Source organism: Dama dama, chromosome 7 (assembly GCF_033118175.1).
Source record: "Dama dama isolate Ldn47 chromosome 7, ASM3311817v1, whole genome shotgun sequence".
NCBI lineage: Eukaryota > Metazoa > Chordata > Mammalia > Artiodactyla > Cervidae > Dama > Dama dama.
The window spans coordinates 36,306,344-36,333,614 of NC_083687.1; the positions used below are offsets into that span (position 1 = coordinate 36,306,344).

The 27,271-nt window shown below is 43.3% G+C and overlaps 1 protein-coding gene across 1 annotated transcript; it reads right to left on the reverse strand.

Annotated features, from left to right (window-relative positions):
• Positions 1-4,640: 4,640 nt before the first annotated feature.
• LOC133059162 (chorionic somatomammotropin hormone 2-like) lies at positions 4,641-27,271 on the reverse strand. Its single transcript, XM_061146194.1, has 5 exons — positions 27,097-27,271; positions 8,448-8,620; positions 7,383-7,490; positions 5,463-5,642; positions 4,641-4,829 (listed from the first exon to the last, which is right to left on the reverse strand). The coding sequence occupies exons 1-5, from the start codon at positions 27,269-27,271 to the stop codon at positions 4,641-4,643; spliced, it is 825 nt and encodes a 274-aa protein (XP_061002177.1).

Sequence of the window (27,271 nt, forward strand, 5' to 3'; positions counted from 1 at the left end):
TTGCAGCCAAAGATGGAGAAGCTCTACTCAGTCAGCAAAAACAAGATCAGGAGCTGACTGTGACTCAGATCATGAACTCTTTATTGTCAAATTCAGAATTAAACTGAAAAAAGTAGGAAAAACCACTAGACCATTCAGGTATGACCTAAATCAAATCCCTTATGATTATACAGTGGAAATGAGAAATAGATTTAAGGGACTAGAACTGATAGACAGAGTGCCTGATGAACTATGGATGGAGTTTCATGACATTGTACAGGAGACAGGGTTCATAATCATCCCCATGGAAAACAAATGCAAAAAGGCAAAATGGTTGTCTGAGGAGGCCTTACAAATAGCTGGGATAAGAAGAGAAGCAAAAAGCAAAGGAGAAAAGGAAAGATATTCCCATTTGGATGCAGAGTTCCAAAGAATAGCAAGAAGAGATAAGAAAGCCTTCCTCAGTGATCAGTGCAAAGAAATCAAGGAAAACAACAGAATTGTAAAGAATAGAGATCTCTTCAAGAAAATTGCAGATACCAAGGGAATATTTCATGCGAAGATAAGATCGATAAAGGACAGAAATTGTATGGACCTAATAGAAGGAGAAGATATTAAGAAGAGGTGGCAAGAATACACAGAAGAACTGTACAAAGAAGATTTTCATGGCCCAGGTAATCACAATGGTGTGATCACTCCCCTAGAGCCAGACATCCTGAATGTGAACTCAAGTGGGCCCTACAAGGCATCACTAGGAAGAAAGCTAGTGAATGTGATGGAATTCCAGTTGAGCTCTTTCAAATCCTGAAAGATGATGCTGTGAAAGTGCCGCATGCAATATACCAGCAAATTTGGAAAACTCAGCAGTGGCCAAAGGACTGGAAAAGGTCAGTTTTCATTGCAATCCCAAAGAAAGGCATTCCCAAAAAAATGCTCAAACCACTGCACTATTGCACTCATCTCACACGCTGGTAAAGTAATGCTCAAAATTCTCCAAGCCAAGCTTCAGCAATACATGAACCGTGAACTTCCAGATGTCCAAGCTGGTTTTAGGAAAGGCAGAGGAACCAGAGATCAAATTGCCAACATCCGCTGGATCATCAAAAAAGCCAGAGAGTTCCAGAAAAACATCTATTTCTGCTTGATTGACTATGCCAAAGGCTTTGGCTGTGTAGATCACAATAAACAGAGGAAAATTCTGAAAGAGATGGGAATACCAGACCACCTGACCTGCCGTTTGAGAAACCTACATGTAGGTCAGGAAGCAACAGTGAGAACTGGACATGGAACAACAGACTGGTACCAAATAGGAAAACGAGTACGTGTGAATAGGAAAGTAGGAAAAGTATGTCCAGGCTGTATATTATCACCCTGCTTGTTTAACTTATATGCAGAGTACATTATTGGAAATAGATGGGGAAACAGTGGAAGCAGTGTCAAACTATATTTTCTTGGGCTCCAAAATCACTGCAGATGGTGATTGCAGCCATGAAATTAAAAGATGCTTACTCCTTGGAAGGAAAGTTATGACCAACAGGGACAGCATATTAAAAAGCAGAGACATTATTTTGCCAACAAAGGTCCGTCTGGTCAAGGCTATGGTTTTTCCAGTGGTCATGTATGGATGTAAGAGTTGATCTGGAAGAAAGCTGAGTGCCACAAAATTGATGCTTTTGAACTGTGGTGTTGGAGAAGACTCTTGAGAGGCCCTTGGACTGCAAGGAGATCCAACCAGTTCATCCTAAAAGACATCAGTCCTGGGTGTTCATTGGAAGGACTGATGCTGAAGCTGAAACTCCAGTTCTTTGGTCACCTCATGCAAAGAGTTTACTCATTGGAAAAGACCCTGATGCTCATAGGGATTGGGGGCAGGAGAAGAAGGGGATGACACAGGATGAGTTGGCTGGATGGCATCAGCGACTCGATGGACAAAGTTTGAATAAACTCTGGGAGTTTGTGATGGACTGGGAGGCCTGGTGTGCTGCAATTCGTGAGGTCGCAAAGAGTCAGACATGACTGAGTGACTGAACTGAACTGAACTGTCAGTGTTCAAATAGGCAATAAGTATATTCCCTTTTAGACTAAGTGCACTTACATGAGACAAGTGGCTTTGAGTCTTAGAATCAAAGAATCATCTTCAAACATTTGAGTTGAATCAAACTTCTCAGTGCCAACTCATATGGATCTTTCTTGAAAGATCCATCCCTCATTAGGCCAACCTGGCTCCCATCACACATAGTATGGTGTGCAGGCATAGATCCGTGTTTAAGGCTTACACTATCTTTTCCACTTGTCCATGCATTTCTTTCTCGACATCTTTCAGTGCTTCATCTGCCTCCTGTCTTCTCTATCCAAACAGATAATAATTAGAGCAGAAGATGTCTAAGTAGCTAGACTTGAAATTGCTGCCCACTAGGCATTTTGGAAGGGCTAAAGCTAAAGCTGAAACTCCAATGCTTTGGCCATCTCATGCAAAGAGTTGACTCATTGGAAAAGACCCTGATGCTGGGAGGGATTGGGGGCAGGAGGAGAAGGGGATGACAGAGGATGAGATGGATGGATGGCATCACTGACTCGATGGGCATGAGTTTGAGTAAACTCTGGGAGTTGCTGATGGAAAGGGAGGCCTGGCATGCTGTGATTCATGGGGTTGCAATGAGTCAGATATGACTGACCGACTGAATTGAATTGAACTGAAGGCATTTTGGAAAGAGGCTAGGAAGGATTCTTTCCAGTATTAGTATTTTAGTTTCAGGGCATTAGAAAGCTTTTCAGTTTGAAGAGTCCATCAATACAAATATATCTGAAGCATGAACACTGTTTAATTATTTATTTGATTAGTGATTAGCTGACCATCTGCTGAGAGTAAGGCAATGAAGGGTTAGTAAACAATGGAGGATTCAGGCAAAAAGGAATGAGGAACTCTTGGAGAAAATGGACACATGAATAAGGGGACCATCACCTCTATTTTGGTTAAGTTTTAGGTTTTGTTTAGGCTGGCTCTGTAAAGAAATGTGTTGTTTCCAATTTATTTCCATTCATCATCTATGCTTTACAATCTATGTCTTATTTAAGTGTTAAAAATGACTAGTGACTACTGCTTGTTATCACTGGGTGGTTCGAGATTTGGTTCTGGTATTCCACAGGGTCTAGCAGAGGTTCTGTAGAGTACTTATTTCTATCATTTGCTGCAGAAGCTTAACATGTTTTGTTGATTTTTGATACTAAGTTGATGAAATACAGGAAAATAGAGCTCAGGTGCTTTTGGATAAAATCTTAATTTTTCTCCTCCCTTCTTTCTACTTTTCAGTCATTTATTGACTCAACCACTCCCATATTGTTGGATGCCTTTTTTGACTCTTATGTCTGCCTCATTCCTTGCATGTGGTCAAGGTCTATTTCATTTCCTGTATCTCTCACATCCTTTGTGTCTTATCACCTGGCAGAGCCCTCTTTGATTTTTCATGTCATAATATTCCCAGCTTTTTCTGGTCTCTTTCTTTCCCTCTACCAGCCCCAACTGCCCCAACTTCTCAATCCACATTAAAGTTTCTCTTTTCTAATTCTGGACATACTGCTCTCTTGGACTAAATGGTCTTGGTTTCCTGTTGCTTTGTAGAATAAAGACAAACTCTCTATTTTGGCATATATGTTTCTCCCTAATGCATGAAAATCCATACAAGCATTTCTCCATTCTAACCCTACAATAATATATACAGCATATCATGGGAGCATAATCATGAGAGATACAGCATGTATGGTAAACAATGAACATTTCTTGTGTTTTTGTCAAACTTAATTATTCACTGATACCTTATAATGCTATACGTATTACTATCTCAGTTGCCTGGATCTAGGATGTCGGAGATCCTTACTTCATAAGACGATCCTAAATGAAATGAAGATATACTGTTTTCCTATTTTTGTGCATCAATATCCCATCAACCTTTCAAAACTCCATCATAAAGCCATACCATTTTCGTGACTCCTATGACACCCTCAGATGGCTCCTAGCTTTACTTCAATCTACTGTAGCACTGTGTTGACATCATATCTTATTCTTCTTCATGCTATCATGTAATATAGCAATTTGTGTGTTTATATCACCCTCTCTCTCTCCACAACTTGAAGGCCTGCTTCTGGAAAATAGAGATTTTTTTAAACCTCAGTTTAAGTCCTCATTGTATCCATGACATGTGATTTACTAATCTATAAGGTCAGTGAACTTCAAAGGTTCTTCATTTGTTTGTTTCCATTCAGTAACCTGAGAATTCAGTCTTTTTGGTAGCATGACCAGAACCATGAACAATTGTCTAATTCTTTGATTCTAATAACTTGACACAGAATAATTGGCTGTGATTCTTAAATAATCTCTTAATGGCCTTCTTCATAATGCTAGCTTCTATTTGTGACTAAATTTAATAGGAGCTTCATTCTTTCAATTGTAGGCATGGATTTTCTTTTGATTTTCTATTAAATGAATATAAGAAATGTTAACAAATTGCCCTTTTAGATTTTGACATCTCTAAAGAGTCTGTGTTTATTTTTTTAAGAGAAGACCATTTCACAGAGCATGCATTAAAAAGCTGTAAATTTCACAGGAGCTTGCTATGGGATAGATCATTATGACCATCTCAGAGCTGGATGGGATGGATGTGGATTTAGCAAGTTTTGCGAATTCGGCATGCCAGGATCTTGGTGTAAATGTCAACTTTACGTGAATCCCTGCTTAGGCACTTGAACAGTTTATAAAATTCAGAAAGACGCCTCTCTTCATTGCGGGATGCCAGGGATGAGAATGACCAGACAATGCGACTCTTGAGTATCTTCAGATAGGTTGGAACAATAATCTGAATACCGAAAAGATAATGACTTCTTAGTCATTGCGTTTTATTAGTACTTACTTATCTTTTTTGCTTCTAATTATCAAATTAAGATTTGGGGAACACATACAAGTATAAAACATTCTAGATTTGAATTTTGGAGCTAGCCTATGAGAAAACAATTAGGAATCTAAAAAGTAGAAACATAATTCAAGATTAGCTTTAACTTTCTCTTTTCTTCCTTCCCACTCTCATCTTTGATTTGAGGAGAACAGAGAAAGAAGACAAGTGGACTTCAAGAGCAGATGTCCTGGAATACTTTGAGGAAAATGCTGAGCTTGCAAATTCTGTTCTCTAGTTCTCTGAATCTTGATAATATTTCAACCACCTGTGCCCAGGAAGAGGCAAGCTTTTGGTGGAATTATGTGCAATACAGGGAAGGCTGCACATATCAAAAATTGCAGTGAAATTCTGATTCCTTTACAGTAGACTCTATCTCTATGAATGACTAGGCTCCTGCTTTATGTAGTAGCAGTCTAGCATATAGAAGACATGAATCTTTTTCTTACAAACTGAGATATTTCAAAACTCCTTATGCATTACAGAGGTCACCTCTTTTATTCATGAACAAAGCAAGAAAGCCCTCTGCAGGATGCTCACCTGTCTGAATTGACGTGCTATGAATGCTTGAAGTTTCTCTGACATTTTCTTATTCTCTATGGCGCTTGATAGGATAGCCTGTGAGACTTCTTTCAACCTCTGCAGCTCGGTGACTAGATGATGCAGAGGTTTATTCCAGGTGTACAGTAAGCTGAGTATCAACGTACTAAGGTCTTCATTCTAAGCAATAAGAAACGGTCTCATTAAAATAATCATAATTCAGTGGTATTGGTAACATATGATCTTCGCTCAGAGCAGCTGACTTAGAAAAAACTTCTGGTTATTTCTATGTGAATGCAGAGATTTTTGAAGGAAGTAAAAGTTGCAAAAGTATAAGTTATTAGTTCACACTTCACTGAATTATTAAAAATCTAGGTTATTTTAGAAACTAATTCTGATGTGTTCTAATTTATAACATGAAGAATTTTCTTTTTTCCTCTGAAATTCGACCACCACTCAGTGAGTTCTTTTATGTTTGTACATTTGTGTGAGAGAAATCTAAGTATTTTTTTGACAAGTCAGTATGTACCTGCATTACCTGACCCAGGAAAGAGGCATTCTACCTGTACCCACATCATTGTCACCAAGTGATTCTTTCGTATTAATGAATCAGATGAGTCATTCATATTGATTTTTGATTGGTAATATGTTTTATGATATTACAACAAAGAGACAAGGAGGAAGATGTGACATTCCTAAACAGGCTTTCTTTCCTCAGTTGATCGCAACACCAGCCCCCATGCTGGTATCAGAAGAGTCTGTCTTGTTGACAGGTGTCCGGACAGAAAGGCACAGTGTTGTCTTTAGTAACAGCATCAGTGGGATTCACAATGGAGGGTTTTCCCCCTTGTTCACTACTACTAGTAGAATTGAGCATGAAAATCCTGGGGGCTGAATATCTCTATTTAATATGCTTGATTTCTTTACATCCATGAACTGTTTTAGTGGTAAAGAACATAGAACTGAATAGGACTAAATATAATAATGCACATAAAGTGCTTAGTAAAATGTATGGCCCTGTAGTAACTCTGAATAAACTATAAATTCAAGGTTATTGAAAAATCCCTCATCTTCTTGCTCTTTGACCTTTTTCCTTTACTTGATCATCCTCATTATTAATGAGCTTAACAGAGCAAAAGAATGCTGATATCACTAAGAAGGTTGTAGAGAGAGAGGATAGAATTTTAAGGGGGGATGCATGTGAAAATATATTAAATAATGTTAGGACGAGGGATAATGCAGGAAATCAGAAAGGAGAGATTATAATGGTCAACATTTAGAGCTGCCATAAATGATTGAGGCTTGATATGTAAACAGTTTTGCCCTCAGAACAGAGGCAATTGTTGTGGCCATGAAAAGCAAAGCAATGTTTTATGGGCCATTGTGGGGGAGACTTGCAAATTAAGAATGAAAGGTGACGGAGGAATGATTGAGAATGATGAATGAGGGAGGTATCAGAGAAGTAGAAGCAGAATCAGGAGAACCTAGAAAGGCAGACGTGATACTCGAGGGGTGTGGTATAGGACTCCCAAGTAGGCGTCACTAGTGTCAGGGAGTACTCAAGACTGGGGTGTGTTTCTTCCATATTCATGAATTTTGCAGTCTTATATTTTACACATGGAAGTTCCCATTCATTTCCTGTTTTCATACAGAATAATAGCTGCTATCCTGTGTCGAATGCATTGGTTGAACTAAAGTTGTGTGCATGGACAATTTATAAATCTGTTCTTGGTTTTGCTACTACAGATCTTCAGTTATCCCTTAGGCTTCATCAACTGCATAATATAATTTCTCTTCAATGGCTTACAGTTCCTCCACCTTTTTCTGCATGTACAGGTACCATGACCTCTAATAGTCTGAAGCCTGGTAACCTACGTACTGTCTCATTGATTTGGTGAAAAACCCAGGTGAAAGACTCACGTTCATCTGTTGGGCTTCTTCTCTTTCTTCAGGAGCCTGGAGGGGATCAGTGTGGCAGCTGTTGGTGGCATTGATATGGTACTGTTTGCCCTGGGCATATTTTTCATCCTAAAAATGATCAGGCAATTAGTTAGGGTTGTTGGGCATTCAGTTCTTAAAATGAAACCATTATAAGAACATTTATATGCTTGATAGATGTGTAATTTTTTTAACAGTGGGGTTTCCCAAAATTTCAAATTCATTCTGTTCCTACTTTTTCTATACATTGTCTCTATAAAAATGATTTTATATCTAACTCTTCTAAGTTTAACCTTTTCTCTTCTCTGTTTATTATTATCCTTTTTTTTTTTTTAATGTTTGTACCAAATATAGTACATATGTACCAATAGTTGGTGCTTCCCAGAGACGGTAGTAATAAAGAACATTCCTGCTAATGCAGGAGATATTAATGTTAAATGAGCTCTTAGGATGGAACACTCATCCAATAGGTTTAGTGTCTCCATGAAGTGAAACACCAGAGAATTTTCTCTTCTGTCTCTGTGTTTGTGTGTCCTTTCCTCTGTCTCTCTTCCCCACCCACCACCCTCTGTGAGGATGCACGGAGAAGCCATCCTGGGAAGAAAAAATTCCTACCAGAACCTCACCTTGCTGGTCCCCTGATCTGGGACTTCAAGCCCCCAGAACTGTGAGGAAATAAATTTCTGATGTTTATTCCACTGAGTCTATTGTATTCTCTTATGGCATTCCTGGCTGACAAATACAAATTCATTTATTTTGGAAATGTTGAAAAAAGAAAATGAATGAAAGGAAATTGAAAAAATCATCGCACTTCTTAGGAATCTTTGAGATTTCACAAAACTCATCCTTTTTTCGATTTCACCATCTTATGAACTGATGACATCTTGTACCTAGAGAGTATGTTATTGCAGCCTTCTTGTTTAAAGGATAGTATAGGCCAGTCACTTATGTGAAATTTCCTTTCGAGAGCCTGGCGGGCTACAGTCCATGGGGTCGCAAGTGACGGACATGATTTAGCTACTGAACCACCACCACCACAGTACTTACAAACTCTTTGAACATTATTGTGGAAAGGTTATGGAAGTTGTGGGTCAGCCAGGCAGAATCGATAAGCAGGTCTGTAAGGGAACTCAGGGGGGTGTCAGGACTGCAGGAAGGGCATAAGTTGCCTTGGCACAGGAGCAGATTTGACATGACCAGCAGCAGGAGCAGGCAGGACCCTCCTTAAATAAAAACATGAGCCACGCTGAGATGATCTAGTCACCTGAGGTTATCAAATCCGTCCTGTGGAGGGAAGCCTTCTCTTTCCCTGTTGGTCTGAGCAGGAGTTGGTGCTGTAGTAGTTGGGGTGGTGAAAAGGAGCCGAAAGCAGTACAGTATTGTAAAGCAATTACCCTTCAATTAAACATCAATAAATTTAAGTATAAAAATGTTTTTTGGGATCATATATCAGGTTCAGATGTATACTCTGACTGGAAACTGATGGTGTCAGTTATCATTGATTACTGATTCATTAACTTTGTAGTTGAATGAGAAAAGTAAGCTAACAAACACTATCGTCTGTGACTCAGTGTCACAGCAAGCTATAGTCCTTGTCTGCGTTCACCTTTAGGCGGTATAGTGCCCCAACTTGGAAACTGAGGCCGTTCCCAGAGCGCACAGTCATGAGTCCTGCCCAGGGTTTCTGTTCCTGATGCTGGAGGCTTCTGTTCGCTGGTCCACTAGGTCCGAAACTTTCTCTCCTGAGCATTCTCTGGTTCTATCATGTGCACAAGTCTTTCTATTTTGGTTTTTTCTAATTTGATTCTCTTATTCTTTTGATCAGAGTGCCAAGTCTCTTTACGATTGACTTTTCAGACCCTATTGTGCTTTGATTTTTCTGGTGCTCATTAGTGTATCTCCTTCCATGTCTACCTCTCTGAGTAGTTTTCAGTATCTACGTATACCCTACCGTATTTCCTTACTGTCTGGATTTTGGTGTTTAGCATCAGCATACTTTTATGAACTTCATTTTCCTTCTGGTGATGTTTCTGGTATACAGCTTAAGCTGGTTGGCTCCCACCTGGCTTGTTTGTGTTGTCTCCAAAAAATTAGAGAATTTGCTTTCTTTCTAGGCAATACTGACCCTTCTTTTGATGCCATTGCTAATCTGCCTCATAAGCTTTGTCTTTCTCAATCTACTGTAACTCGAGTACTAAGTGTCTCTATGTTGGTATTACTTGTTTATTTCATTTTGTTAATTTTAATTGGAGGCTAATTACTTTACATTATTTTAGTGGATTTGCCATACATTGACAGGAATCCGCCATGGGTGTACATGTGTTCCCCTTCCTGACCCCCCCCCCCACCTCCCTCCCCATCCCATCCCTCTGGCTTATCCCAGTGGACCAGCCCCGAGCATCCTGTATCATGCATCGAAACTGGACTGGCCATTCATGTCACATGTGATAACATCTTTCTAAAATCCATATATATGCATTAGTATACTGTATTGGTGTTTTTCTTTCTGGCTTACTTCACTCTGTATAATAGGTTCCATTTCATCTACTTCATTAGAACTGATTCAAAAGTATTATTTTCCATGGCTGAGTATGAGTATATGTGTATTGTGTATATGTACCACAGCTTTCTTAGACATTTGTCTGCTGATGGACATCTACGCTGCTTCCATGTGCTGGCTATTATAAACAGTGCTGTGATGAACATTGGGGTACACGTGTCTCATTCAGTTCTGTTTTCCTCGGTGTGTATGCATAGTAGTGGGATTGCTCAGTCATATGGCACTTCTATTTCCAGTGTTTGAAGGAATCTCCACCCTGTTCTCCATAGTGGCTGTATTATTATTTTAAATAAATATCAACCTAGTATACCAGAGAATTAAAGGGAATAAAATTACAATAGTATTAGTAATAATACATTCCCCCAACATTTTAATCCAGTAATGCTCCCAGTTTTAAATGACTTACTATCCATGTATTTTTGAAGTCCCCTACTCACTTGACCTTACTAGGTGTTTCAATTTTGAAACAGAAAGTAGAAAACAATGGAGTGGAAAATTCTGAAAATCACCTTGGATTTTTGATGCCCAGAGGTTAAGTATGTAATTATTAGTTTTTTATAGTTAGTGGGGCTATTCTTAGCACTTTGTAATTGCTATTGAGTAAAGGATGCATACTGTGAAGTGCAGTCACCAAACAGGAGACTGGAAATAAAGAAAGCACTGTCAGGAAGACACAGGCTTCTGTTTTGGAAGGAAAAACTTACAGTGTCTGTCATCTATTGTCTAATCTTAAAAATTTTCAAAAATTTTATTCTTCCTTGCCCATTTAATAATTTGGGTTGTTTGATTTCTTCTACTACTGAGTTGCATGAGTCTCTTATATATACCTGGATATGAAGCCCTTACAAAATATGTGATTTGCAATTTTTTTTTCATTCCATAGTTTGCCATTTCATTTTCTTGAAGGCTTCTTTTACTATGCAGAAGATTTTGAGTTTGATGTGGTCTCACTAGTTTATTTTTTCAGCTCTTGCCTTTTCTTTTGATGACTGACTTGTTTGAGCTACTTGTATTCCGGAAAGCAGTCCTTTATCAGTTGTTTTATTTGGTATTATCTTCTCCCATTCTTACCAAAAGACACAAAGTGGCTGAATGGATACAAAAATAAGACCCTTATATATGCTGTCTACAAGAGGCCCACTTCAGTCCTAGAGACTCATACAGACTGTAAGTGAGAGGACGGTAAAAGATATTCCATGCAAATGGAAATCCAAAGAAAACCAGATTGGCAATTTTCATGTCAGAAAAAATAGACCTTAAAATAAAATCTATTACAAGGGATAAAGAAGGACACTGCAAAATGATTAAGGGATCAGTCCAAGAAAAAGACAAAACAATTTTAAATATTTATGTACCCAACATAGGAGCACTTCCATACATAAGGTGAACACTAACTGACATAAAACGGGAAATTGAGAGTAACACAGTAATAGTAGGGCGTGTTAACACCCCACCTCTACCAATGGATAGATCATCAAAACAGAAAATAAATAAGGAAACATAAGCCTAAAGGGAACTATTAGAGCAAACAGACCTAATAGATATCTTCAGCACATTCCATCCAAATGCAGAATACACTTTCTTCTCAGGTGAACGTGGAACATTTTTCTCATCTTCAAACCTCAGTAAATTTAAGGAAATTGAAATTTTATCAAGCATTTTCTCTGAACACAACATTGTGAGACTAGATAACGACTATAGGAATTAAAAACAAACAAACAAACAAACAAACAAAAAAAAACAAATTTAAAGACCAAAAACACATGGAGATTAAACAAACCATTTCTAAATAATGAACATGTTAGTGAAGAAATAAAGGAAATTGAAACAGCCCTAGAAAGAAAGAACAATGAAAACATGGTGATCTAAAACCTATATGATTCAACATAAGCACTTCTAAGAGGGAAGTTTAAAGTAATACAAATCCTACCTCAAGAAACACATTGAAATGACCACCTAACTTTACATATTTTTAATGCTTTTTAAATTTCTCTTATCAATGTCTTAAAGGTTTTGCATAAAATCTTTCAATACCTTGCTTAAGTTTATTTCTAAGTGTTTTATCTTTTTGTGATGCAATAGTAAATGAGATTGTTTTCTTTATTCCACTTTCTGAGAGTTCGTTGTTGATATACAGGTAGGCAACTGAGTTTCGTATATCGGAATATAGTAAACATTATGTATGCTACATCTTTAAAGACTAGACATTTTCCCACAAATACGACATATAGATGATCAAGAGGTATATGACAAGATGTTCAGCATCACTAATAATCAAAGGAAATGCAGATCAAAAGCACAAGAGTTATCACCACATAACTGTGTGAATGGCTAGTGCCAAAAAAGTAAGAAATGACAAATGTTATTGAGGATATAGAGAAAAAGGGACCCTTATGGCAGAAAGTGAAGAGGAACTAAAAAGCCTCTTGATGAAAGTGAAAGAGGAGAGTGAAAAAGTTGGCTTAAAGCTTAACATTCAGAAAACTAAGATTATGACATCTGGTCCCGTCACCTCATGGGAAATAGAAGGGCAGACAGTGGAAACCGTGTCAGACTTTATTTTTGGGGGCTCCAAAATCACTGCAGATGGTGATTGCAGCTATGAAATTAAAAGATGCTTACTCCTTGGAAGGAAAGTCATGACCAACCTAGATAGCATATTAAAAAGCAGAGACACTACTTTGCCAACAAAGGTCCGTCTGGTCAAGGCTATGGTTTTTGCAGTGGTCATGTAGGGATGTGAGGGTTGGACTGTGAAGAAAGCTGAGCACCAAAGAATTGATGCTTTTGAACTGTGGTGTTGCAGAAGATTCTTGAGACTCCCTTGGATTGCAAGGAGATCCAACCAGTCCATCCTAAAGGAGATCCGTCCTGGGTGTTCTTGGAAGGACTGATGTTGAAGCTGAAACTCCAATACTTTGGCCACCTCATGCGAAGAGTTGACTCATTGGAAAAGAACCTAATGCTGGGAAGGATAGGGGGCAGGAGGAGAAGGGGATGACAGAGGATGAGATGCTTGGATGGCATCACCGACTCGATGGGCATGAGTCTGAGTAAACTCCGGGAGGTCTTGATGGCCAGGGAGGCCTGGCGTGTTGCGATGCATGGGGTCACAAAGACTCGGACACGACTGAGTGACTGAACTGAACTGAACTGATACACTGTTTGTAGGGATGTGTACCAGTGCAACCGTCATGGAAAAATGTTCTGGTGGTTCCTCAAGAAAGTTAAAAGAGAACTGTTATGTGAACCATTATCCCACTACTGGATATATAGTCAAGGGAAAATAAATCATTGTCTCAAAGAGAAATCTGTATTCCCAAGTTCATTGCAGCATTATTCACAGTAGCCTTGGTATAGGAACAAACTGAGTATCTTTCAACAGGTGAGTGGATTAAAACAATGTGATGTGACATATATAGGTAAATATTATTTAGCCATTAGAAAAAGAAAGAAGTCCTTCCATTTGTGACTGCTTGGATGAAACTGGAGGGCATTATGCTAAGTTAACTAAGTCAGAGGAAGAAAAATACTATATGATTGCAATTATAAGGTATTAAAAAAAAAAACAGATGGAACTCAGAGTAGAAAAATGATTGCCAAAGACTCGAGGGTAGGAGAAATAGGGAGAGATTTTTAAAGGTTACATATTCTCATGTATAAAAAATTAATACGTTCTGAGATTCTAATTTAGACCCATCAACAACAGGCTCTGTCATCAGAAGAGGATGCAGAAGGAAGTGTGCTGAGCAAACCTCTAGAAACCAATGCTTCCTCAGTCCCTAGAATGTCCCAACCCTGACTCTGGATTTTGCATGATGGACTGTGCAGAAGCGTGGCCGTGAGGAGCAGCCCCTCGCCCAAGGCCAGGAGTGGTGACCGAGAGCACCAGGCTGCAATGGTATAGGAGCGGCCGAGAGGATCTACCTCAGGTCTGAGGTCAGAGGCGGTGGCTGAGGGGAGCTATTCCACTTCCGAGGTCAGGGACGGCAGCAGAGAGGAGCTACCCTACGCCAAAGTCATGGGCTGCAGCCAAGAGGACCAATCCCACGGCCAAGGAGTGGCGGCTGGCCCAAGAGGAGGTACTCCACGTTCAAGGTCAGAAGGGGCGGCCATGAGGAGATTCCCCTGGTCCAAGATAAGGAGCAGTGGCTGTGCTTTGCTAGAGCAGCCATAAAGAGATATCCCACATCCAAGGTAAGAGAAACCCAAGTAAGACGGTAGGTGTTGCGAGTGAGCATCAAAGGGCAGACACACTGAAACCATAATCACAGAAAATTAGACAATCTGATCACACGGTCCACACTCTTCTCTAACTTAATGAAACTAAGCCATGCAGTGTGGGGCCACTGAAGACTGATGGGTCATGGTGGAGAGGTCTGACAGAATGTGGTCCACTAGAGAAGGGAATGGCAATCCACTTCAGTATTCTTGCCTTGAGAACCTCATGAACAGTATGAAAAGGAAAAATGATAGGATACTGAAAGAGGATCTCTGCAGGTCAGAAGGTGCCCAATATGCTACTGGAGATCAGTGGAGAAATAACTCCAGAAAGAATGAAAGGATGGAGCCAAAGAAAAAACAATACCCATTTGAGGATGGGACTAGTGATAGAAGCAAGGTCTGATGCTATAAAGAGCAATATTGCATAGGAACCTGGAATGTAAGGTCCATGAACCAAGGCAAATTGGAAGTGGTCAAACAGGAGATGGCAAAGGTGAATGTCGACATTCTAGGAATCAGTGAACTAAAATGGACTGGAATGGGCAAAATTAACTCAGATGACCATTATATCTACTACTGTGGGCAGAAATCCCTTAGAAGAAATGCAGTAGCCGTCTTGGTCAACAAAAGAGTTCAAAATGCACTACTTGGTGGCAAACTAAAAAATGACAGTATGATCTCTTTTATTTCCAAGGCAATCCATTCAAAATCATGATAATTCAAGACTATTCCCCAACCAGTAACCCTGAAGAAGCTGAAGTTGAACAGTGCTATGAAGACCTACAAGACCTTTTAGGACTAACACCCAGAGAAAGATGTCTTTTTCATTCTAGGGGACTGGAAAGCAAAAGTAGGAAGTCAAAAAACACCTGGAGTAACAGACACATTTGGCCTTGGAGTATGAATGAAGCAGGGCAAAGGCTAATAGAGTTTTCCCTAGAGAAACCACTGGTCATAGCAAACACCTTCTTCCAGCAACACAAGAGAAGACTCTACACATGGACAACACCAGATGGTTGAAACTGAATTCAGATTGATTATATTCTTTGCGGCCAAAGATGGAGAAGCTCTGTACAGTCAGCAAAAACAAGACCAGGAGCTGACTGAGACTCAGATAATTGTGAGGCTGTCATGGCTAACACCATGACAGGCAGCCTAGATTAGGACTAGGCCTGGTTTCCCAGGGTAACATAATTATCAGGCCTCCTGGAGCCAGCCAATCAACATATGCCTAGCCAGAAAAAAGGGAACCTATCAGGGGAAAGCTGAAAGCCCCACGTTGGACCAACAAAAATTACCTTGCAACTGTGTAACCAATCCGCTTGCGCCAACTACCTACTGTGTAACCAATCCGCTTGCGCCAACTACCTGCTGCTTTTTTTGACCTAATAAATACCTGAGAGAACTGGAGCTCAGGGCCTTTTTGTCCTCACACACTTGGGGAGGGCGGGGGGGCCCTGGCTCGAGTCAGTAATAAATTCCCCTATTGCAAGTTGCATTGTTTCTAGGAGTCTTCTTTCCCGACCGGGGACTCGGACTACGGGCAGAACATTTGGGGGCTCGTCTGGGATCCCTTGACCAGGGAAGAACGCTCTTTGGAACAAAGGGGAAAAAGGACAGGTAATAGCACCGGTGCTCAGGCAGGTCTAGAAAAGCCCATAGTAAATCTGGGCCCTGCTGTGAAGCAGGAAGGTGTCTGGTGCAGAAAGACCAGAGTAAATCCGGGGCCCTGCTGTGAAGCAGGAAGGTGTCTGGCGCAAAAAGACCAGAGTAAATCTGAGGCCCTGCTAAAAGGCAGGAAGGTGTCTGGCGTGAGGGAAAACTTTCCATGAGGGAACAGATTCGCCGTTCCGGCTGGCATGAGGCCGAGGCCAGTGAGTGCACTGGAAGGCAGCCAGCTCCGCAGGAAGGAGACCTCCTCTCCTAAGCCTGAATCTGGGGAACAGTGGATGCCATTCGGTAAGGTGACCCTGGTTCCAGAGGATCTGTGTTGTCAGCCGATGTGTGTCTGTCTGTGTGTTTTTCTGTATAACTGCCGGCATTGTCTCCTGTCTCGTTGTTTCATTGTCTACTTCCTCATTTCTGTCTCTGAGAGTTTCAGTAAATGGGCAGACAGTTGTCGGAGCAACTGACGAGTCCCGGCCAGGGCTATTCCCTGGCGGATTCTGAAGGCCTCCCAACAAGTCAGCCCCAGTAACGGGAGCCTGAGAGGGTGAAACTCTTTTCTTTTTTCTTGTATTCCAAACCGAGAATCTTGCCAAATAAAAACCCATCTGTGTGGGCACGGGACAGGAGCTTAAGAGATGATAGGGTGCCTGCCACTGGAAGACTCCCATGAAAGGATAAGGGGGTCATGGAACGGGCTAGAAATATTTAGGGTGCCCGCCCCCAGCAAGAAATCTTCCATGAAACGACTAAGGCACTCAAATAGTTCCACGAAGCATACCACAAGCCCAACCTCCTGGCCGCCACCACTCCCGATAGGATTTTTTTGGTGGTAATTCTCGGTGACTTTCTTCTGACTCTCGTTATGGGGCAAGGAGAATCCACCCCACTCTCTCTCATGACTGATCATTTCTCGGATGTCAGGGCTAGAGCATATGATCTGTTGCTACTGGCTACAAAGAGTAAATTAATAACCTTTTGCTCTGCAGAGTGGCCCGCCTTCCAAGTTGGATGGCCTCCAGAGGGAACTTTTCAACCTTCTATTATTTGGGTGGTGAAAGAGAAAGTTATGGCTCCTGATCCCTGGGGCCACCCGAGCCAAGTCCCATATGTTATAGTCTGGCAAGATCTAGTAGAAGATCCGCCCAAATGGTTAAAACCTTTTGTTCACAAACTCCCTGATTCTCCTAATGTACAGGCCCTGGTTATGGAAACTCCCACTCCCCCAGAGGAAGCCAAGAAGAATAAGGGCCCAAAACCGGTCTTGCAGGAATCCTCGGACCGGAACCTGATTAACTTGGAGAAGGAAATTAGGCCCCCGCCATATGTCCCTTCTCCATTGCAGGTTTCCCCGGGGGAAAGAGCCCCCCCCCCACCCCGATGAATCAGAAGGGATAAGGGAATCCCGAACCCAGAGAAGGAATAGAGGAAATAGGGGTGAGCAGGATCATGGGGACCCAGAGTTACCTTCACCTACTATACAGGCACTCCCCGTCCGGGTGGGACCAGCTAACCCGGACGGAGAGCGAACCTATCAGTATTGGCCCTTTTCCACGAGTGATCTGTATAATTGGAAAACCCAAAATCCTCCTTTTTCGGAGAAACCCCAAGGCCTCATTAACCTCTTAGGTTTCATTTTGTTCACTCATAACCCCACCTGGGATGATTGTCAGCAGCTGTTGCAGGTGCTCTTCACCACAGAAGAAGGGGAGTGAATCCTGGCAGAGGCGCGGAAACTGGTCCTGGGGGTCGACGGGAGACCAACCACCCAGCCTCATCTTGTGGACGAAGGGTTTCCTCTGTTGCGGCCTAGCTGGGATTTTGAGCGAGTGGAAGGTAGGGAGCATCTCCCAGTGTACCGCCAGACTCTAATGGCTGGCCTGCGGGCCACAGCTAGGAAGCCAACAAATTTGGCGAAGGTAAATTTAATAAGGCAAGAGCCCACTGAGAGCCCGTCAGCCTTCCTAGAGAGGCTAATGGCAGCCTTTAGGCAATATACACCCATGGACCCCCAGGCTGAGGAATCACGCGCTGCAGTTCTACTAGCGTTTGTGAATCAAGCAGCCCCAGATATTAAGAGGAAATTATAAAATATAGAGGGGTTAGGAGAACAGACAATACAAGACTTACTGAAAGTAGCTGAAAAGGTATTTAATAATAGGGAGACCCCAGAAGAAAGGGAGGAAAGACTTTGTTGGGAGGAAAAGGAACTAGCTGAGAAGATCAGGAAAGAAGATAGGGAACATAGGGTGAAGGAAACCCGGAAGAACCAGAGAGAGCTAGCCAAGATTCTTTTTGCGGGGATGAAGGCCGGAAGAGAATTGAGGGAGCCTCGAGGCACCCAGATGGGAGAAACAGAGAGACCAAAAAGGCAGGCCCTAAAGAAAGATCAGTGTGCTTACTGCAAAGAACGGGGGCACTGTAAAAATGAGTGCCCTAAGAGAGACCCGAAGAGAGGAACAACCCAGAGAGAGAGAATTTCCCCTGGAACTCGAGTTCTATATGCGGGGGAAGACAGTGACTAGGGGAGTCAAGACTCGGCACCCCTCCCCGAGTCCTGGGTAACCATACATGTGGAGGGGAAACCCGTTGGCTTCATGGTGGACACTGGCGCCCAACACTCTGTTTTAAATCAAAAACTGGGACCAATGTCTAAAAAAACCAGCTTGGTGCAGGGAGCCATGGGGACAAAAAGATATTGTTGGACCACGGAACAGAAAGTAAACCTGGAGACCCACCAGGTGTCCCACTCGTTTTTGGTGATACCAGAATGCCCAGCCCCTCTACTTGGATGGGACTTGTTGACTAAAGTTAATGCTCAGATCCATTTTGACCCTGGGGGAATGTCAGTCACGGATGGACTTGGACAGCCGATACGTGTCTTGTCTCTAGCTTTAAGAGATGAATACAGACTTTTTGTGCCTAAGCCCTCAGAGGTTATAGCACCAGATATGCAACGTGGGTCCATAAATACCCGTTGGCATGGGCAGAAACAGCAGGAATGGGACTGGCTAAACAGAGACATCCAGTCGTCATCGAACTAAAAGCCGAGGTGACTCCTGTGAGGGTGAGGCAATACCCTATGAGCCAGGAGGCTCTATGGGGGATCACTCCCCACATTCGACGGCTCATGGATGCCAGAATTCTCAAGCGGTGCCAATCCCCTTGGAGCACCCCGTTACTACCGGTGAAGAAGCCAGGGAGTACGGATTACAGACCTGCCCAGGACCTACGAGAAGTCAACAAGCGGGTGAGTGACATACACCCTACTGTCCCCAACCCGTATACCTTCCTGAGCAGTCTGCTGCCTGAGTACACTTGGTACACTGTGTTGGACTTGAAAGATGCTTTTTTCAGCCTACCCCTGGTGGCCCAGAGCCAGGAAATATTTGCCTTTGAGTGGACTGAGGGGAAAGGCCAACCAGCAGTACAACTAACTTGGACCCGCCTCCCACAAGGGTTCAAAAACTCCCGTACCTTGTTTAATGAGGCTTTGAGTAAAGACCTCTATGAATATCAGACTCGCCACCCAGAGGTCATCCTGCTGCAATATGTAGATGACCTTATGTTGGCTGGAACCACAGAGGAGGCATGCAGCCATGCCACCGGTGACCTCTTATAGACTCTAGGCACCTTGGGGTATCATGCTAGTGCAAAGAAGGAGCAAATATCCCGGCAAGAGGTCACCTATTTGGGGTATAAGATCAGGCAGGGGCAAAGGTGGCTAACTCAGGCCATGAAGGAAACAATATTGCAGATACCAGAGCCCAAGACCCCCCACCAGGTAAGAGAGTTTTGGGGGACTGTTGGATATTGTAGGCTGTGGATCATGGGATTTGCTGAGAAGGCCTGGCCCTTGTATGAGGGAAGTAAAGAGACCCCAAACTGGACTTGAACTGAGCCAATGAAACAGGCTTTCCAGACACTCAGACGGGCCCTACTAGAAGCCCCAGCCCTTGCCCTGCCTAACCCAAATAAGCCATTCCAGCTGTTTGTAGATGAATAGCAAGGAATAGGAAAGGGGGTCTTGATGCAACAATGGGGACCATGGAGGTGGCCGGTAGCATACCTTTCAAAGCAATTAAACCCGGTGGCCTCTGGATGGCCCCCTTGCCTCCACATTATTGCAGCCACTGCCCTCCTTGTCCGCAACGCCGACAAGTTGACGTATGGACAGCAACTCTGGGTTTACACCCCCCACGACATCGAAGGGGTTCTAAAGCAGCCGCCGGGTAAGTGGATCTCCAATGCCCGTTTGACACATTACCAGGCCCTGCTGCTTGATGCCCCACGGGTGCGTTTTCAGACCCCTTGCTTCCTGAATCCAGCCACGCTTCTACCTAACCCAGAGAAGGACCACCCTCTCCATGATTGCAGTGAGATACTGGCTGAGGCCCTGGCGGCTCGAAAAGACTTAACTGATGTGCCGCTAAACAACAGTGAGCTAGTATGGTTCACTGATGGGAGCAGCTATGTAAAAGATGGACAAAGGAAGGTGGGAGCCGATATAGTTGATGATTCAGGACAGACAATATGGGCTGAGACACTTCCCCCAAACACGTCTGCACAAAAAGCAGAGTTGATTGCCCTAATACAGGCTCTGGAACAAGCAAAAGGGAAGAGAGTCGCCATTTTTATGGACAGCCGATATGCTTTTAGCACTGTCCATATTCAAGGTCCGATATACCAGGAAAGGGGATTTAGAACAGCAGAGGGAAAAAAAGTCAAGAATTTGCCCGAGATCCGCAGGATCCTGAAAGCTGTTCAACTGCCCCGGGCAGTAGCAATTGTACATGTCCACGGTCACCAGAAAGGAGAAGACCCTAGGGCACGGGGCAATCGGGCTGCTGATGCGGCTGCTCGAGAAGCGGCCAGCCGGGACTACGCCGCCCCCATATTAGCCGTGGGACTTCCACCCCCTGGTATGGGGCTCTGCCGCCAGTCCCCGACTAGTCCCTCCCTGACCTCGTTTGGATCAACGATGATACCACCCTCCAGAAGGATGACAAAAATAGATGGTACCGAGATCAAAACAACAACCTGATATTGCCTGCCATCCTGGGTCGTCACCTATGTGAACACCTGCACACAACTACACACTTGGGGGAGAAAAAGATCTTGACACTTCTCCAGAGAGCCTGCCTGAGGTTCCCTTGACAAAATGCAACTGTGCGAGAGATAATCCAGGCTTGCAAAGTGTGCCAGCTGATGAAGACAGGAAAAAGGCAGCACACTGGAACGAGGTACCGAGGAAAAGAGCCAGGGCAACACTGGGAGATAGATTTCACTGAGGTAAGACCAGGCAAGTACGGGTATCGCTATCTGTTGGTTCTGGTAGATACCTTCTTGGGATGGGTAGAAGCCTTCCCCACTAAGGGAGAGACAGCAACAGTGGTTCAGTGGTTGCTAAAAAGATCTTAGAGGCGATAGTGGCTAGGTACAGGCTGCCAGTGACTATGGGCTCTGATAACGGACCTGCCTTTGTGAGTCAGATTGTACAAGGGCTGGCCCAAGCTCTGGGGACAAAATGGAAGTTACATTGTGAATATAATCCCCAGAGCTCAGGACAGGTTGAAAGAATGAATTGGACCCTAAAAGAAACTTTGAGAAAGTTGGCAATAGAGACTGGCAGGGACTTGGTGACCCTCCTTCCCTTCATGCTCTTTTGAGCGCGTAACACCCCTTATAAGCTGAATCTTACCCCTTTTGAGATTCTGTATGGAAGACCCCCCTCCTGTGTGTCCTATATTCAAGAGAAAATGCCTACCAAGCCCTACCTGGGGACAATTCCAGCAATCACTGATGGCATTAAGTAAGATGCATAGCCATGTTTGGAAATTAATTCGAGAGGTACATGAGGGAACAAGCAAGGGAACCATCCCCTCACATAATATTGGCCCAGGTGATTCGGTTTGGGTAAAATGACACCAATCTAAAGCATTAGAACCTAAATAGAAAGGCCCTTATGCTGTTCTCCTTACCACTCCTACTGCTGTTAAGGTCGACGGGATCGGGCCCTGGGTTCACTGCAGTCACGTGTGGCAAACCACCCCGGAAGAACAGGAGAAGGCGCAAGCAAAATGATCGACAAGACCTCACCCATCAAACCCTTTGAAACTGAAACTCATACGACGAGAGCCCTCTTAACCCTCCTGTTGATAACAGTTTTCATCGGCCCAGGAGCAACCAGCCACAACCTCCATCAGCCAGCTAATCTGACTTGGGTGATCTACAATCCTGAGACTGGAAAAGTGCTTAATTCGAGCTCCAACGTGGCCCCCAAAGGGACATGGTGGCCAATACTGACCTTTGATTTGTGCGTGCTGGCGGCTGACGGTAATGGGTTTGGTCCCCACCAACTGACCAAGTTCTTTGCCCATGGCTCTTTCGGTCTGTTCACCCGTAACTGTGAGTGAAAAGGCCCATAGTACTACGAACAGGTGCCTGTCTATGTCTGCTCGGAGGGAGGAAGGGTTTGGAACCAAATTGAAAAATGTGGGGGAGTTGACTCTTTTTATTGTGCCGCTTGGGGTTGCGAAACCATGGGAACAGTCCATTGGCTCACTAACTCCGACAAGGACCTCATTCAGGTAAAATCACCCCCGAATTCCCAGAAATGTCCAACTAAGGGAGTATCATCCAAACCCAGGCAATGTTTCCCATTACAGATCAAATTCACAGACAAAGGAAAGAAACTTACCAGGTGGGATATTGGTCGAGCTTGGGGCCTCCGTCTTTACAAGACTGGCTATGACACAGGATTCCGGTTCGAGCTTAAATTAAAACTGGGACCACTCTATTTGGCACCCAAAGTAGCCTTAGGACCAAACGAGGGAACAACCCCAAAGCCTCCCTCCCAGAACCAAAGTCAGGCTAATAGATCGACTTCACGCACCATGGGACCCCCCAAGGTTAACATGTCCCCACCAACAGAACCCCTTATGAAAATGATCTCCTCAGCTTATCTCACCCTAAATGCCTCTCATACAGACTTAACAAATGGTTGACGGCTTTGCTATAATATTAGGCCTCCCTATTATGAGGCGGTTGCCTTTTCTTCAAGATTCAATGTGACCTCTGATGTCTCGGCCTGCAGATGGCAGCAACAACCTGGGTCAGGCCGGTTGACAGTAGGCTCCATTACGGGCATAGGCACCTGTATAGGAACTATCCCTAAGACTTATCAACAAATATGTAATAATAATTCAGTCCCTAGGACTAGCCACCCCAATTCTACTCACCAGTGGGTACTTCCGCAAGAAAACGGGTGGTGGGCTTGCTCTGCCGGAATAACCCCGTGTGTCCATAAGGCAGCACTTAATGCCTCCCAAGATTTCTGTGTCCTAGTCCACCTGATCCCCCAGCTAAACTATTACTCAAAGGAAGAGCTGCAACCAAGGTTAGACCCATCGGGTCAATATAGGGTAAAACGAGAACCAGTCACTGCCCTGACTTTAGCAGCCCTATTGGGTGCTATAGGAATGGGAAGTGGGATTGCAGCCTTAACATTGCAAGATAAACAGTATAATGAACTAAGGGCTGCAATAGATGAAGATATTGAGCAATTCAAGAAGTCCATTTCACACCTCCAAGAATCCTTGAGCTCCTTGGCTGAAGTAGTGTTACAGAATAGGAGAGGTTTAGATTTGTTGTTTCTGCAACAAGGGGGATTATGTGCAGCACTGGGAGAAGAATGCTGTTTCTATACTAACCATTCAGGTGTGGTACAAAAATCTCTCCAGAAAGTAAGAGAAGGAGTAGCTCAGCAGAAGAGAAAACGAGAAGCCCAACAAGGCTGGTTTGAATCTTGGTTTCAGCGCTCCCCCTGCTTGACCACTTTGATTTCCACCCTCCTGGGTCCACTCATAATATTAATATTGTTACTGACCTTTGGTCCATGCATTTTAAACCGTCTGGTCTCATTTATTAGGGAGCGCCTAAATACCATCCAAACTATGGTATTGAGACAACAATATCAGTCAATTTCACAGGGTGAAGAGAAAGATTCCTCTACAAAAGTACAAAGACAGGGGGGAAATGTGAGGCTGTCATGGCTAACGCCATGACAGGCAGCCTAGATTAGGACTAGGCCTGGTTTCCCGGGGTAACATAATTATCAGGCCTCCTGGAGCCAGCCAATCAACATATGCCTAGCCAGAAAAAAGGGAACCTATCAGGGGAAAGCTGAAAGTCCCACGTTGGGCCAACAAAAATTACCTTGCAACTGTGTAACCAATCCGCTTGCGCCAACTACCTACTGTGTAACCAATCCGCTTGCGCCAACTACCTGCTGCTTTTTTTGACCTAATAAATACCCGAAGGAACTGGGGCTCGGGGCCTTTTTGTCCTCACACACTTGGTGAGGGTAGGGGGGCCCTGGCTCGAGTCAGTAATAAATTCCCCTATTGCAAGTTGCATTGTTTCTAGGAGTCTTCTTTCCCGACCAGGGACTCGGAATACGGGCAGAACAATAATGAACTCCTTATGGCCAAATTCAGACTTAAATTGAAGAAAGTAGGGAAAATCACTAGACCATTCAGGTATGACCTAAATCAAGTCCCTTATGACTATACAGGAGAAGTGAGAAATAGATTTAAGGAACTAGATCTGATAGAGTGCTGATAAACTATGGACGGAGGTTCATGACATTGTAAAAGAGACAGGGATCAAGACCATCCTCATGGAAAAGAAAAGCAAAAGGCAAAATAGTTGTTTGAGGAGACCTTACAAATAGCTGTGAAAAGAAGAGAAGTGAAAAGCAAAGGAGAAATGGAAAGATATTCCCATTTCAATGCAGAGTTCCAAAGAATAGCAAGGAGAGATAAGAAAGCCTTCTGTAGCGATCAATGCAAAGAAATAGAGGAAAACAGAATGGGAAAGACAAGAGATCACTTCAAGAAAATGAGAGATACCAAGGGAACATTTCAGGCAAAGATGGGTTCAATAAAGCAGAGAAATGGTATAGACCTAAAAGAAGCAGAAGATGCAGAGAAGAGGTGGCAAGAATACACAGAAGAACTGTACAAAAAAGATCTTCATGACCCAGATAATCACAATGGTGTGGTCATTCACGTAGATCCCGACATCCTGAAATGTGAAGTCAAGTGGGCCTTAGGAAGCATCACTAGGAACAAAGTTAGTGGATGTGATGGAATTCCAGTTGAGCTATTTCAAATCCTGAAAGATGATACTGTGAAAGTACTGCACTCAATATGCCAGCAAATTTGGAAAAATCAGCAGTGGCCACAGGACTTGAAAAAGTAAATTTTCAGTGCAATTCCCAAGGAAAGGCAATCCCAAAGACTGCTCAAACTATGGCATAATTGCACTCAGCTCACACGCTAGGAAAGTAATGCTCAAAATTCTGAAATCCAGGCTTCAGCAATACGTGAACCATGAACTTCCAGATGTTCAAGCTGGTTTTAGAAAAGGCAGAGGAACCAGAGATCAAATTGCCAACATCTGCTGGAACATCGAAAAAGCAAGAGAGTTCCAGAAAAACGTCTACTTCTGCTTTATTGACTATGCCAAACCTGTTGACTGTGTGGATCACAATAAACTGTGGAAAATTCTGAAAGAGATGGGAATACCAGACCACCAGACTTGCTTCCTGAGAAATCCGTATGCAGGTCAGGACGCAACAGTTAGAATTGGACATGGACCAACAGACTGGTTCCAGATGGGAAAAGGAGTACATCAAGGCTGTATATTGTCACCCTGCTTATTTAACTTATATGCAGAGTATATCATGAAAAACGCTGGGCTGGAGAAGCACAACCTGGAATCAAGATTGCCAGGAGAAATATAAGTAACCTCTGATATGCAGATGACACCACCCTTGTTGCAGAAAGTGTAGAGGAACTAAAAAGCCTCTTGATGAAAGTGAAAGAGGAGAGTGAAAAAGTGGGCTTTAAGTTCAACATTCAGAAAACTAAGATCACGGTATCTGGTTCCATCACTTCATTGGAAATAGATGGGGAAAACAGTGGAAACAGTGTCAGAGTTTGTTCCTGGGGCTCCAAAATCACTACAGATGCAGATTGCAGCCATGAAATTAAAAGATGCTTACTCCTTGGAAGGAAAGTTATTACCAAATTAGATAGCATGTTTAAGAGCAGAGACATTACTTTGCCAACGGCTATGGTTTTTCCAGTGGTCGTGTATGGATGTGAGAGTTGGACGGTAAAGAAAGCTGAGCCCTAAAAAATTTATGCTTTTGAACTGTGGCGTTGGCAACGACTCTTTAGAGTCCCTTGGACTGCAAAGAGATCCAACAAGACCATCCTAAAGGAGCTCAGTCCTGTGTGCTCATTGGAAGGACTGATGCTAAAGCTGAAACTCCAATACTTTGGCCACCTCACACAAAAAGTTGACTCATTGAAAAAGACTCTGATGATGGGAGGGATGGGGGGCAGGAGGAGAAGGGGACGACAGAGGATGAGATGGCTGGATGGCATCACTGACTGGATCAACATTAGTTTGAGTAAACTCCGTGAATTTGTGATGGACAGGGAGGCCTGGCATGCTACGATTCATGGGGTCGCAAAGACTCAGACCCGAAAGAGTTACTGAACTGAACTGATCTGAGATTATAATATTTGAGAGTCATGATCTAATCATGAGATCTAATAATGAGATTGATCAAGCTCTGGATGTTGGTTATGGACAGGGAAGCCTGTGTTGCCGTAGTCCATGGGGTCAAAAGAGTCGGACACAACTGAATGACTGACTCAACTGAAGAGAGTGGAACTTACATGTGTTTTCCTCAAAAAGCAAAAGTTAAACATGTGTGGTGATGGCAATGATACTTAAAAGAAAGGGAAACTCATTTCTAATACATTCACAAATGGGGGTGGACAAGATGACGGAGCGGTAGTTGGGAGTGGGGTACACCTCTCTCCACTGATGCATCAAGAATGTCTAAAGACGCAGCAGTTCTCTCAGAAGACCAGGTGAATACTGGCGGGTTGCCCTGACTCCAGAGGAGGAATATCAGGAGCCACACAGAACTCGGTAGGACAAAGGAGAGAAGGGACAAGGATGAAGGGGAAAGAAGGAGGAGAGCAAGTGGGACCAGCCTGCACCTGGGGCTGAGGGAGCTGAAGGGCAGGGGAGAGATCCCCGCATCCATGGCCATCCACTGGAATGGGGAAGTCATTTGAAGTGTTGGGGAGTGAACTAACTAACCTGTGACCGTCTGAACAGAGTGAGAACAACATAGACAAGCCATGCTGCTGCCTTTCATACCTCGGACAGGATTGTAAGTCCACTGATGTCCATGGAAGCTGGGAGCTGAGGCCATGGGGATTGCGGAATGATCCCAGGACGAGCACTCCTGTTGACCGTGGGGAGTCAGCCAGATTCGATGGGATGGAGGAAATCTGCTGCATTGAATGCTTCTTAAGGAAAGCCATGAGGCCAT